Below are 14,336 nucleotides of genomic sequence, written 5' to 3' on the forward strand. Positions count from 1 at the left end.
ACTCCAAACCAAGTAATTTCAAATAACTCCAAACAGCACAACAAACAATGAACAGTTTAACGGCCCAACTTCTACTGAAATTAATTCTCCAAAACATGGGCTTTGTAAAACGTAAACAAGGGTCATGTGATCATCTTCTAGAAGTTTATAGAAGCAAATACTTGTTACAGATCACGTTTATCCTGTGTGACCCTGACGAAAACCAATCATTTATACCCTAAGAAATTAAAAAAATAAAGAAATTGTTTATATCTTAAAGACAATTCCCATCATGACCTTGGAAACAACCAATCGTTTTAAAATAAAATAGAACTTGTTTATGAAGGTTGCTACAAATTCTGAAACAAGGTCAGGATTTAGATCAACACATGGTGTTGATAAACTAACAGTCAAGGTCAAACTATTTTCTAAAAAAGATATCATCTCTAGTGAATAAATTTACTATATCATGTAATGAAAAATCAAATTAAAATTAAAACTGACAAACAATTAAATTGAAATAAATATATATTAAATCAGATATAATTAAATCAGATATACACAACATTATAGTCTTTGGTTTGACAAGGTTGGGGCTTGAATCCACAACCTTTCGCATCTGAGGCGGATGCTCTAACCACTTAGGCTATCAGAGTACAGGTAGTCATAATAGACTGGATGTAAATTATGTCAACAACGGAGAAAGTGGAGACATTTCATCAAGTAACGATGAAAAACTAGTTTTCATATATAAGTATGACTCCAGAGATATATTTCATTTGTATATTTGAGTATATTTTAGAGTATTTGAGTAGAAAAATGTGTCGTTTCACTACCAGATCATGATAAATACCTCACTGCTCACTGTGCACTGTCATCGAAATACACAAAGACAAGTACACCATAATGCTCAAATTCGAAAGAATAAACAATTTTAAATCAACACTAAGAAAGCCTAAATCCAACTCCTGCATCACCACCAAAATGAGAGATTAAAAATGCTCTACAAATAGACTGGGAATACATTCATGGGTACTGAACCGGAAGTAATAATTGTGATCCAGTTTCTAACAAATTGACTTGGACCCTAAACCCCAACATAAATTTCATAATATCACAAATGGGGTGGTAAGGGTTAGAAGAAACTCTGAATAGCTAGGACTTTTGTTCACTATCAAAGTCAAAGACCTAAACAAATAACCAAGTTAATCACTGTTTGCAGTTCTTGATTGGGTGAATGCTAGTGTTGATTATAACATGTTCTTTTCAACAAATTGAATTGATGTTATCGGATTAAACAAACACAACCATTCAAGGTAAGCCAGCTTTCCACCAGATGTAGTCTCTAATTTCAATACTCATGCTCAATATTGAGGTAGAAAACATTATTTCATACCCATTAAGGGCAGTTGTTTATCAAACATAGCATAACAGATACTGCAAACAAAATGTTATGGCTGAAAATCAAGTGTTATGTGTAGTTTAACAAATAATTATTGTTCACTAATCAAATTTTACAGTCATGTGACTACATTTGTCTGGGACCTACATTTATTGCATATGTAGATTGGAGTTTATATTGCATAAATCAGATGAACATTGCTATACAATTTGTATGCTTTTCATTTCAGACTGGAGAAATTATTGAAATGGAGTCATCCAGTGATGGACATCTAATTTATTAGTAATATAGGTATGTGCATGCACATTTTTGGTCTTTAGTACAATTTAAATATATTGTTTGAATACTAGACAATGTTTGATTCATATTTTTTATTTTCTGATGTACAAGTCAGTGCAGATTTTGTTTCCTCTCCATTTCTAACATGCATTATATAATGAATGCTTGTCAATAGTGTTTGTTTATGCACTTCAGTGTTTTTTCAATGTCTTTACACGATTGTGATATGCAAGTACCTTTCCATATGTATTGAGTTGTGTATGTAGTTTGTTGATTAGATGTTATAAGTTCCGTTATTACACTCCACTCTAATAAGTGTATCTTATTTCACCACTTGCATCCTTCCTCTCTCTATTATATATAACTATCTCTCTTCTATTATATTTCAATCTATTTATATATACTTTATCACATAACATTGTCCACTTCCCTTACAATACAGAATATGATTGTCTAACCCTTACTAAATGAAGGAACTGCTCCAGTGGCCAAGTAGTTAAAGCGTCCGCCTTGGATGCGGGAGGTTGTGGGTTCAATCCCTGGCCGAGTCATACCAAAAACTTATAAAAATGGTACTAACAGCTGCCTCGCTTGGCGCTCAGCATTAAGAGGTTAGTGTTGGGGCTGGTCAGCCTGGTGTCAGGATAATATGACTGGGTGGGACATCATGCTACATGTCTGCAGCATGATGCCCCATTGCTAGACATCACTTTAAACTGCCAAACTGCAGACATCGTAGCGATACGACTGAAAAATTAATAAAGTGACATTAAAAATCCAAATCACACACATACACACACTAAATGAAGGACAGGCCACATAGAGTAACTAAATGATGATGACCAAGCATTTAAGAAGAATATGACCCAGTTACTCAGATTTGTCACTGATTTGTTCCCTGATGTAGATACTAGATATGTTTTCCAAATCCCCCCCCCCACAAACTTGTTGCTGATTTGAAACCTGATGATGGTAACTGTTGATTCTGTTATTGCATGCCTATTCACTTTTTATTTTTACACCGCAATCCATTTGGTCATATGTACATTGTAGTTACTCCATAATTATGTATGCTTCCAGCGAATATCTGTATAATAATTTTATTAAAGTAGACCTCTAAGAATGTATGTCACATGTTTTTTATTTAAAATTTTCAGATCCATCTTGAGGAAATGAGTAACATCAAAGGTGTCGAAAGATCAAATTTCTACCGCCTGTCACTCTTGATACTGGATGTAGGTACTCCTACTCTGCACTACCTCCTCAAGAAAGAGTATTCACCGACTGGCAGTCTTCAAATATTCTTGCAATCAAAATGTGTTAAACTGAAAAATCTATACACCAAAAAGGTTATCAATAAAAGGCAACAACAGCTTCTGCAGCCTACCAATGGCAATCCATTGCTTGAAAGTCTTGATATCTCTCTTGTCAGCATACTTTTGACAAATTTGTGCTCAGTTGCACAACCACAGAATGGGTGGACTTCACCTCCAGCTGCTAATGACTGGTCTACAGGTGCTGACATTCTTCGGCTCAGAGAGGCAAGAAACGAGCTCTTTGCCCATCGAGTCAAAGGTGGTATAATTAATGTTGTGTATGACCAAGCATGGAAGGATATCACAGCTGCTGTAACAAGACTATCCAAACAACTTGGTAAAAATGAACAGGAGGAGATTAACAAACAAATTAAAGAAATTAAGACCGCGCATATCAATTGGGAAAGGGAGAATCAACTTGATGGACTACTTTTTGACAGAAGACTTTGTGATATATGGGACAAGCTTCTGGAGATAAAACCAGACCCACTCGTGGTCATCACATCAGATGAAGATCAAGATTTTTTGTTTCTATTTCTACGTATGTCTGATTTTGTCCATCTGTCATGTATATTGTGACATTAATTTTACTTGAAATACATGCAGAAGCAGCTTTATATGATACATTAAAAAGTGAAATGGGTCCCCAATTTGAAATGTCCTGCTTAGGTTTATCACCTTTTTGTAGAACATTTGCAGCTTCTGTATATGATATAGGACCATTTAATGTTTCTCCTTCAACTATGTTCCCCAATCACATTACATTAGAAATATTAGGCTGCTTCCTCATAAATCCAGCCCTATTAAAAGATGAAAATCATATTTTCCTATTTCAATAGACAAAGAGCAATAACTCTTGTCCATTACCTCCCCTTGGTACCACCAGGTGCTGCTGATTTTTAGCTTCACTGATGTACAGTTCATCCTCCAACATTCCAAGCCATTTTTGCATTCTATCCTTCAACATTCCTTTTGGGTTTATTGTGTGGATTAATCATTCTGCTGCAGGTTGTATATATTTTTTTTTTCAGTTTCTGCAAATTTTTGTGATTTTGTCACCTTTAGGGACTTTGTCCTTTTATGACAATGTCACTCATGTTATCATTGACTTCCCCAAAGTCATTACAAGCTAGTGTGACTTAGACTTTTTTACTTGCTCCGTTTGTAAAGGAGTTGGTTTTAGCGAGTTATTGACATGCTGTGTTGCTAATTTATGCCTGTTTTTCCCTTATATTTGTCGTTTCTGTAAAAAGGTCAATTAAATACATGAATGCACAAGTTCAAAGCATTGTCTGTATGTTTCTAATGCGACTGTGACTTTTTTCAGTTACTCCATTAGCAATGGGGAATATCACATATATTAGCGAATTAGTAACTTGATGAATTGCTGATTATGCTTTGCTCTCTCTTTTTGTGTTGTTTCAGCAGAATGTCATCTGAATGCTATAATGCAACTACCATGACTTGTTTATGTAGATACTATATGTACACAATTTATAACATGCAGCATGTGTAATTTGTGCTTAATGAAAATCTTGGCTATAGTATTAGCTGGTCAGTCACATACTGATTTCAGGAGCAATGTCTTCTAAATGCATGAAATACACGTTCAAAGCAATAGTCCACACAGCATTGAAGGGAAGGAAGACAACCCACAGTCCATTGTGGGTTATACAGACTCACTGGGGAACATTTCCAAATTTAGGCAGCCCATGGGGCATCAATCATTCGACATGTTCAAGCATGGCTTTCGGGTCTGTAAGCCAGGCCATATGGGTTTCCTACCGGATCCATAGGATTCACCTCTTATACCACCATACCATTACTGGCTGGCTGGCATGGGAGACCTTTTGAGAAGATGGTCCAGCCAACTAGTTTCATGGCTTGATTTTCTGACTCATTGCAGCAGTTTTCCCAGTGGGTATAAGTCCCATTTCCCTGCATGTCTGAGAATGGTCTTTGTGCCAGAAGTCCAGATGCATGGGCTTTGTACTGGATCCATTTGATCCAATTCATAATAAAACTACACTGTCGCCGACTCTCTGGCCATCCAGCCATTCCAACATGGGGACCTTTTTGTTGAATCAGTCCAGCTAACTATGATTTAAAGGGATCTTAGTGACAGATCTGTCCAATTGTATCATCGGCAACATACCCATACTATGATGGAGATTTCATTGAGAAATCTATCTGTCCAGCCAGGCCTTCAGAACGGGCAGTACTGGTGATAGGCAGACTGTCTAATATACCGCCAGCTTTCAGGCCTACCATTCGCCGGACAAACCAGCTGGCAGTTCTGGCAGTGCCATACTTTATATGTTCACTGCTTGTCCACAAGGGAGAGCTAGTGATGTTTTCATTGGGATGAAATCGAGTCTTCATGCCGCCTGGTATGTCTTCTCCAGAGCTGCAGTTAGACCCAGATTGGGCCTTGACGCACAGTGAGTGCGACAAAACTCCTTCAAATCAACCATCCTTCACATCATACCTCGATCCAACCTTGGAATGTACTGAAATTTAGCTTTCAAGATGCCGTTGAAGACATTTATAGGGTGTTAGCTGGTTTTGTTCATCAACACCCCCTCTTCTCTCTTTTCTCTCCCCTTTTTATGGGTGCACAGATCTGAAGAAGGATGCCTTTCTACAAAATGAGATACCTTCACTCATCAAAAAAAGAAGAAAAAAAAGAACAGTGGAGCTTGTACAAAGACCACAAACTCCAGGGTTTTAATCCAGGCTTTTTCTTATTAGGATAAATAGGCTAGTTGAGACTAATCATGAACTTAAGTCACCTCAGTCAAGTGATTGCACCTCCAAAATTCAAGATGGGTAAGGCAAGATCAGTCTGCCTGTCCATTTGATGGGACTAGTATACTATACTGTCAGTCTCTATCTGACAGATGCATATTTTCATGTCCCTATCACACCCCACACCCCATGTCACAAAAATTTTGCTGGTTTGCTTGCCATCACACAGTTTGGCTGTTTAAAGTTCTCCCCTAGGGCCTCAAGATAAGCCTTGGGCTTTTACCAAAATTATGGATTGCTTTGTCATCCTGATCCAATGGACGCCTTCTCCAGTGATGCCAGCATACCTGGATGATAGCCTCCAGAAACACATGGTAAGTTTTTCTATCCTACCTCAAGGCAGATCATCTGGCTATGAAAAGTCTGAACTCCATCAGTCCTCGAGTTTTGTCTATCTGGGCATGGAATTTTTAACCAACCAGAATCTGATGTGACTTCCTCATGTTCGCATAATCAGAATCGTTGAACTTTCCAACAGGACTTTGAGTTCAGCAGGAGAGTTTTTGGAACTCCTCAATTTATTCAGTGTGGCAGCAGACTTGATCCCGCTCGGCCTTCTTTTTATTCGCCCCTTACAAATAACAATGCAAGCACAGTGTCGCCCCATTTCTAGTCACCTCAAAGAAATAGTCATGATCACACCCGAGATTTGATCATTCCTGTGTCAGTGGCGCAACACAGGTTGGCTAACCACAGGAATCTCACTGAAGAAGCCCCAAGCAGAAATAACTATATACTGATGCCAGCACACATGGTTGGGCCACCCACCTGTTGCAAGATGACTTGGATAGCCACTCTGAGATGGGATAAGTGCTGGTTCTCCGACCTACTAAATCTAGCAATAGATCTGCCCAGGAGGATTCTGGCCAACTCGAATCTTATCAAGCAACCATGGTCATGGGTGTTCCATTCCTGTCTGGACCATCCTCTTCCCCAAGTTTGGCTGTAATCAGGACAGCCTTGCGAGACACAATTTAAATCTTTGATTATGGAGAGAATCTAGAGAGCAAGAAGGCCCTCCACTCCGAAGGCATATGAGGGAAAGTGGCATGTTTTCAGGGACTCGTGCCATACCAATAATATCATCCTTTTGAGTGTCTTCATCCCTCAACAGGCCAGCTTTTTTCTCTGGTGCTTTGAAGATAAACATATGGCTCCAGTCTGTATCAAAGGCTACCACCCTGTGATCCTGGATACATTCAAAGCAGACATGATTTTAGGCATGATACAGACCTATTGGATCTTTTGGCTCTTTTCATCGAAATCATCCAAAAATCCATCACTGTTTCCAAATGGAACCAATCCTGTGTTTTGGGGCCCTGAGTGGCCAAGTGGTCTAAAGCGATCTCCGTTATGGATCACTGCCATCTCGCCTCTGTCTACGTGGGTTTGAGACTCGGATTCAGCTAATGTGGGTATGTGAGAAAGCTTGCCAGTAGCTTCTCGTGGGTTGGTGGTTGTTTCATGGGTTTTCCCGGGTTCTTCCTCCACCATTAATACTGGCCGCCATGTATAGCCTATCTTGTGCTGAAAAATGGCGTTAAACTTTATAACAATAACAACAGACCTCATCACTAGATAGAATGGGAATCTATGTTTATTTCAGGCAGAGGCTTCTTTTCTAAAAGTGTTTTTTCCCCCAAATGGCAGTATGCATCTTTCGTCACATTCTCAACCCTTTGTCTCCTTTAAAAAAATTGGTAACTTTTGTGTCACAAGTTTATACAGGTCATAACATTCCATTTATATTTATTCCTTTTTCACTGTGCAATGATTCCATATGGGATGTAGACTGATATGAGCTATGATTCAAATTTCTGATGCCAACTATATTGGTATAAGGTGTGAGATATCAGATGTGAAGGGAAAGGTGCAGGCCACAGTTTTGCCAGTTATGGAGGTGATTTCAAGAAAGAAATGCCCTTTTTATTGTGAAAAAAAATGTTGTCCTGAAAGTAGAGCAATACCCATCCCAAACATCAACCATGTTTGGTTTTGTTAAAAATGGTAAACTGTAGAAAACACATTCAATCAAACTGCTTTTGATTGTGAACACCATACACAATTTCAACATACCACTCCTGTATCCAAATTCCTATAGAATAACCAGATAAATGGAAAATTTAGGTCTATCCATCCCCATTTGTTTCTTCCATCAAGCTAGTTCCCTTCATTTTTAGCTTAGATCATCTCCTGACCTTTCATCTGCACCCACTGATAAATAGAGAAATTGATCAATCAACAAAATAAACAATTGTCATTCTAAAATACAAATCCTATAATTCCAAGATAGTTTAGATTGCATTTTCCATAAAGTGTTTTAAAGTTTCTTTTCAAAGCTGATCCAAACAAGCTTTCTGGATTTGCAGGAATTAAACATGACTAATCCACTTTTCCTGCATTTTACATTTTCAAATTCAATGTACTCACTTGGAATAGAACTAGAAATATAGAAGACATTGAGACATGGAAACAACTTTATTGTGTTTTATCAATAAATCAATGGTGTTCTTTGCTAATCTAGGAAATGGCATGTAATTTTATTTGAGTCCCCATTTTGCCCATAAAATCTCTTGTCAGTCTGTATCTAATGTATTCATTCCATACAAGCTATGCATCATAATCTATTATTCTAATTCTAGAGGAAGAAGTTCATAGTTACAGACACTGAGAAAATGTTGGTACTCTTATTGCAGATATTCCCAGAGGTCAAGATGGTATCATCATTGTTCTAAAGCAGTACCCTACTTTGAAATCCAATTTGACTCATAACACAGGGAAGGCAATTGCACAACGCCTTCTAGAGGAAAAGCTGATTAGCATGGATGAGTACAAAAGAATAACAGATTCCACTTGTGAAAGAAGACATCAAATTGACAGGCTTCTTAAGAAGGTTATCCATGGAAGGCCAGAGGTTCTGGAATCTTTTTTTAATCAGCTTAAAGCAGAATGTCCAGATTTGGCAATATCTTTGTCAGAAACACAAGTTACTGCAAAGGATAGGAAACGTAAGATCATGTTTGTTTTATTAATGTGATCTAAATAAAAATTAATCTGATTTATTGTTAATTGGTTGTTTGAATCTTTCCTTAAAGTACTGGTATCAAAGGCATGATCAGACTATTCAGAAGCATAATTTATTACATTTGGTATTTTTATATGGATTTTAACAGATTTTCTTGTTACAGTTATATATTATAAACATAGTGATGGGAAATTACTCTAGGACTGGGTTTGCTTGAATTCAGAATTGCTGGATTTTGACCAGAATCCTTTAACCTACTTAGATCACATGACCAGAGGTGCATACATTTCACAGGCCAGAAATATTTGCTTAAAGTGACTGTAGCTGTCATATAGATTGAGTGCAGCTTATATTTACTTACAATATTCAGTATTATAGAATTACCTCCTTACAAATATAATGACTCCGCTTAGGACCTAAAATATTAATCATGGATAACAAAGTACAGGAGTCTTGTGTACTAGTTGCACATTTGAAGTTTCTCCTTCAAATACGTTCCCCGATCACATTAACGTTAGGAATATAAGCCTGCTACCTCTCGAATCCAGCCCTACTAAAAGACGAAAATTTGTCTTTTCGGTCTATCTTATATAGACCAAAGGGCAATAACTCTTGCCCCTTGCCACCGCCAGGTGTCGCTAGTTTTTAAGCTTCGCTTGTACGGATAACACGTACATTACACCTCCAAACAATCCAAGCCATCTTAGCGTTAAATTGGACCATCTGAAGTTAAATTTGGATTTATTGTGTTGGACAATCATTCTTCGACAGGTTGTATACATTATTTTAACAATTTTTTCAAAATTGAGTGACTTTGTCACCCTTACGGATTTCGTTTACTGAGACCATGTTTCACACGCTATCGCCGAACTCGTGTTGTCAATTAAGAGTTAACGCGACACTGACTAATTTCACTTACTCCGTTAGTAACGGTTGTGGTATTAGCGAATTATTAACATGCTGATTTACTAATTTGCGCTTTGTTTTCTTTTCTTGTGTTGTTTCAGTAGAAATGTCAACCAAATGCATGAAATGCAAAAAGTTCAAAGCAAAAGAAGACAACCATGACTCTTGTATTGTATGTACCAAGTGTACATCATCTATACCATGCAGCGTGTGTAATACTTGGACAGAGCAAACGTGGGCGGATGTAGTCCAGAAGGCAGCAAAAGGGAGGGATAGACGGAATAAGTCGAAGAAGGATAGCATTGATGTTCTCAGTATACATCCGAAGACAGCCTCCTTTGCGAGCCTCGTGGGGGACGTTGGGGTCCCCCTCCACCTAAAGTTCGTCGTTTGCAACCGTCAGCCACAGTAACATCAGCGGCAATGGAGGAAAGTAATGATGACAGGGTACAACAGTCCAACTTCGAACAGATGCGTCGTTTGGTCCAGGAAACGACGACGCAGCTATTGACATCAGGCCAGATAGTACCCTTATTTCCCTCGCTCGCTTCCACAGCTTTTTCTGACTCTTTGGGGGAATGTTCCCCCAATTTTAGGCTGCCCAGTGGGCGTAAGTCCCCCCGCATGTCCGAGCATGGCCTTCGGGCCTGTAAGTCAGGATGCATGGGGTTTTTACCAGATCCATCGGATCCATATCTTTATACAACCTCTACATCACCGGCCGTCCAACTGTCCCAGCATGGGGACCCTATTGCTAAAACGGTCCCACCAAACATGACTTATGGGGATTTTAGTGATAAATCCGTCTGTCAAGCTGTACCACCGGCAACATATAATTACTATGGCGGAGATTTTAGTGAGAAATCTGTCCGTCCAGCCAGGCCATTGAAGCAGCCGGCACCGGTGATAGCAGGACCGTCGCCAACAAGCCAGACAAACCAGCCGGCAGAGCCGACCATCCATATGTTCACGGCTTATCCACAAGGGAGAGTTAGTGACAGTGTTAAGGATGACGGAATCACGTAATCTATGCCACCTGGTATGCTCTATCCAGAAATGCAAGCTATTACAGAACACGACTCGGCACATAGTGAGGGTGACAAAACTCCTGCAAATCAGCCGTACACAGATCCAACCATGGAACGGACTGAGTTTGGCTTCAAGGCGGCAGTGGAAGAAATTTATAGGGTGTTGGCAACTTCAGAATGCCCTCCACCTCCTAGATCTTGACGGGGAGGAAGAGACGCCATCCTTCCGGCTCCTTCCCCAGTCCGCAAAAATTAAGGAGATCAATGATTGTCTATCAGGACGAAAAGGTGATCCGGGGAATGCTAAGGCGTTCTTTTCAGAAAGCCAAGTACGAGCGACGTTCTCGTGTCGCTGGTACAAAACTCATTCAGACTCCTTCAGTACGGATCTTCCGGCCCTGGACAAAAAGATGGCAGCAGTTCACATGTCCGCTCCACTGTTTTACAAAGTAGACAAAAATGTGTTCCATGCCACGTCAAAGCTAGTCCGGAACGTAGTTGCTACGTCTTCAATGTTAGACTTGGCTTCATTAGCCATTTTCCGACTCGCAGAAAAATCCAACAATGACCACGCTTGGGAAGCGATGGCCCGGATTGCTAGAGTTATTAACAGGGCAGCTCACCATTCCATGGCTAATGCGTTGACGGCTTCTGCCAACTTAGATCTGATACGACGGGACGCTTGTCTACGGTCCACGTCGCTCAAGCCCCATCATACTCTGGCTTTACGGACGACTCCGTTTGGGTCGCCTTTACTCTTTGGAGGAAAAATTGAAGAAGTTCGGAAGCAGGCAGCTCAGGAACTGCCCCTCCAACTCGTTGTCCAACCCTCGCATTAGTTTAGGAAAAATCAGCCCCTGCCACAGTGGAGGGATGATTGGCGGACCAGGGACAAGGGATCCTTACAATCAAATGTGCAGTATAGATCCCAACCCAATGCCAGGAGACAACAGTCTAATCAAACTAGGAGGCAACCATACAGAGGCGGTAAGAAACAAAGTTTCTCCATCTTCAAGCCTCCTAACTCTAAAAATTGACATACACTTTCCACCACCCGCGAACAGCCTACCTGTGGGCGGCCGCCTCTTGCAATTTCAGGACCACTGGACCACCTTTTTTCCTCAGAACGATTGGGTGATCCAGGTCATTTCAGAGGGACTTCGGATTTCATTTATCCAACCCCCTCCCCTGTCCTCCTTTCCCCTCTTAACGGACGTACCGTCCGATCGGGAGAAGGATACCTTTCTACAGCAGGAGATACGGTCGCTCATAGAAAAACGGGCGGTGGAGATTGTGAAAAACCCGCAGTCGCTGGGGTTTTATTCCAGGCTGTTTCTTATCCAGAAGGCAGATGGCAAGTTGAGGCCGATTATCGACCTGAGTCGCCTCAACCAATACATTGTACCACCGAAATTCAAGATGGAAACGGCGAGATCAATCCGTCTTTCCATCCAGCGGGACGAGTATGCTGTCAGTCTAGATATGACCGACGCATATTTTCATGTTCCTATCCACCCCGCGTCACGGAAATTTCTCCGATTCGCTTACCGCGACGCGGTTTATCAGTTCCGGGTCCTACCCTTTGGCCTCAACATCAGCCCTTGGGCTTTTACCAAGGTTATGGATTGCGTCGTCACCCTGTTCCGCTCGACTTCATCTACTGGGATGGCAGTGTACTTGGACGACATCCTCCAGAAACATATGGTAAGTTCTGTTCTGCTCAAAGGCAGAAACGATCTTTTAGCGCTTTTAGATCATCTAGGCTTTCTGGTGAACTGGAAAAAGTCTGATCTCCGTCCATCTCAGTGTTTTGTCCATCTGGGTATGGAGTTTCTCACCAATCGGAATCTGGTACGGCTTCCTCGCGCTCGCGTAATACGGATCGTTGAACTGATCGAGTCCGTTTCCAACAGGACGTGGATTTCAGCGAGAGAATTCTTGCAACTCCTCGGATTATTCAATGTGGCGGCGGACTTGATCCCGCTTGGCCGTCTTTTTATGCGTCCCTTACAAATGACGTTACTGGCACAATGGCGCCCCTTTTCAAGTCCCCTCAATCAAACAATAATGATCACGCCTGAGATACGATCGTTCCTGCGTCAGTGGCACAACCCCGGTTGGCTGTCCACGGGGATTCCTCTGGAGATGCCCCAAGCGGAGATAACGGTATGTACCGACGCCAGTACCTATGGTTGGGGTGCCCACCTGTTGCTGGACTTCACTACAGTCAGCGGCACGTGGGAGTCAGGGGAGAGGCCTCTCCACATCAACCTTTTAGAAATGAAGGCTGTCATCAATGCCTTTCATTTCTGGAAAGATCAACTCTCAGGAAAAACTGTCCTCATTATGTCAGACAACTCTGTGGTGGTGACTTACCTCCTCAAACAAGGGGGCACCAAATCACCAGACCTGTGCTTTCTGATCTGGCAGTTTCTACGTTGGTGCGACAAGCTCCATATCAACGTACAAATCAGACACATTCCCGGCAGACTCAGTGTCTTGGCCGACACTCTATCAAGGAAAGGTCAAGTCATTCACACGGAATGGTCACTCCATCAATCAGTCTTTCTTTGGATTTGCACACTTTGGGGGTGTCCGATGATCGATCTTTTTGCGACAAGGTGGAATCGCAAGTTGCCCACCTTCGTCTCTCCGGTTCCAGACCCAGAGGCTTAGGCCGTGGACGCTCTGTCAATCAGCTGGGAGGGGTTGTAGGCATTCGCCTACCCTCCCACGGTTTTGGTACCGAAAATAATCCAGAGGTTAAGGGGTCAGAACTGTCGGATGATTCTGATTGCCCCTCTCAGATGGAACAAGTCCTGGGTCACCGATCTACTCAATCTAGCAATAGATCTACCCAGGAAGATTCCAACCAGCCCACATCTTCTCAAACAACCGCGGTCACAGGTGTTCCATCCCTGCCCAGACCGTCTTCTTCTTCACGCTTGGCTCTTGTCCGGGCAGCCTTGCGAGACAATCAATTTAAACCTTCGATTGTGGAGAGAATCTCAAGAGCAAGAAGGCCCTCCACTCTGAAGGCTTACGAGGGAAAGTGGCATGTTTTCAGGGACTGGTGCCATATCAATAGCATCGTCCCTTTGAGTGTCTCAATCCCTCAACTGGCCGACTTTTTTTCTCTGGCTTTTCGAGGAGAAACAGTTGGCCCCAATTACTATCAAAGGCTACTGCTCCATGATATCAGACACATTCCGCCATCATGGTAGAGGTGATATTGGGCATAACAAAGGTCTATCAGATCTTTTAGCCAATTTTGATATCAATCGACCAAAATCCCTCACCCTGTTTCCAAAATGGAATCTGTCCTGGGTTTTAACATGGCTCAATTCAGACAAATTTGAACCTTTAGCCCACACTTCGTTAAAGCTACTATCATACAAAACATGTTTCTTGATAGCCTTAGCTTCAGCATGCAGGGTGAGTGAGTTACATGCCCTTTCCAGTGACCCGAACTTTCTTCAGTTCAGATCAGATGGTTCAGTGGTCCTTCTGACGCAACCAGGCTTTGTAGCCAAATATAGGTTACCATCCATTGGCAATAAAAGAATCGTCATTCGCTCGCTCTCTTCCATAGA

At 41.3% G+C, this 14,336-nt stretch overlaps 1 protein-coding gene across 3 annotated transcripts in view; it reads left to right on the forward strand.

Moving 5' to 3' along the window:
* The window catches only part of LOC149802127 (uncharacterized), a 131,898-nt gene that overhangs the window by 6,454 nt on the left and 111,108 nt on the right, over positions 1-14,336 (forward strand). For all 3 annotated transcript variants that reach the window (XM_089956530.1, XM_089956532.1, XM_089956531.1), the window contains exons 2-4: positions 1,611-1,672; positions 2,818-3,517; positions 8,481-8,792. In XM_089956530.1, coding sequence (XP_089812656.1) covers positions 2,833-3,517; positions 8,481-8,792 — 997 coding nt within the window. In that variant the 5' untranslated portion in view covers positions 1,611-1,672; positions 2,818-2,832. The remainder of the gene's footprint in view (positions 1-1,610; positions 1,673-2,817; positions 3,518-8,480; positions 8,793-14,336) is intronic.

Source organism: Sinohyriopsis cumingii, chromosome 4 (genome assembly GCF_028554795.1).
Source record: "Sinohyriopsis cumingii isolate HCF-2022 chromosome 4, ASM2855479v2, whole genome shotgun sequence".
Classification (NCBI taxonomy): domain Eukaryota; kingdom Metazoa; phylum Mollusca; class Bivalvia; order Unionida; family Unionidae; genus Sinohyriopsis; species Sinohyriopsis cumingii.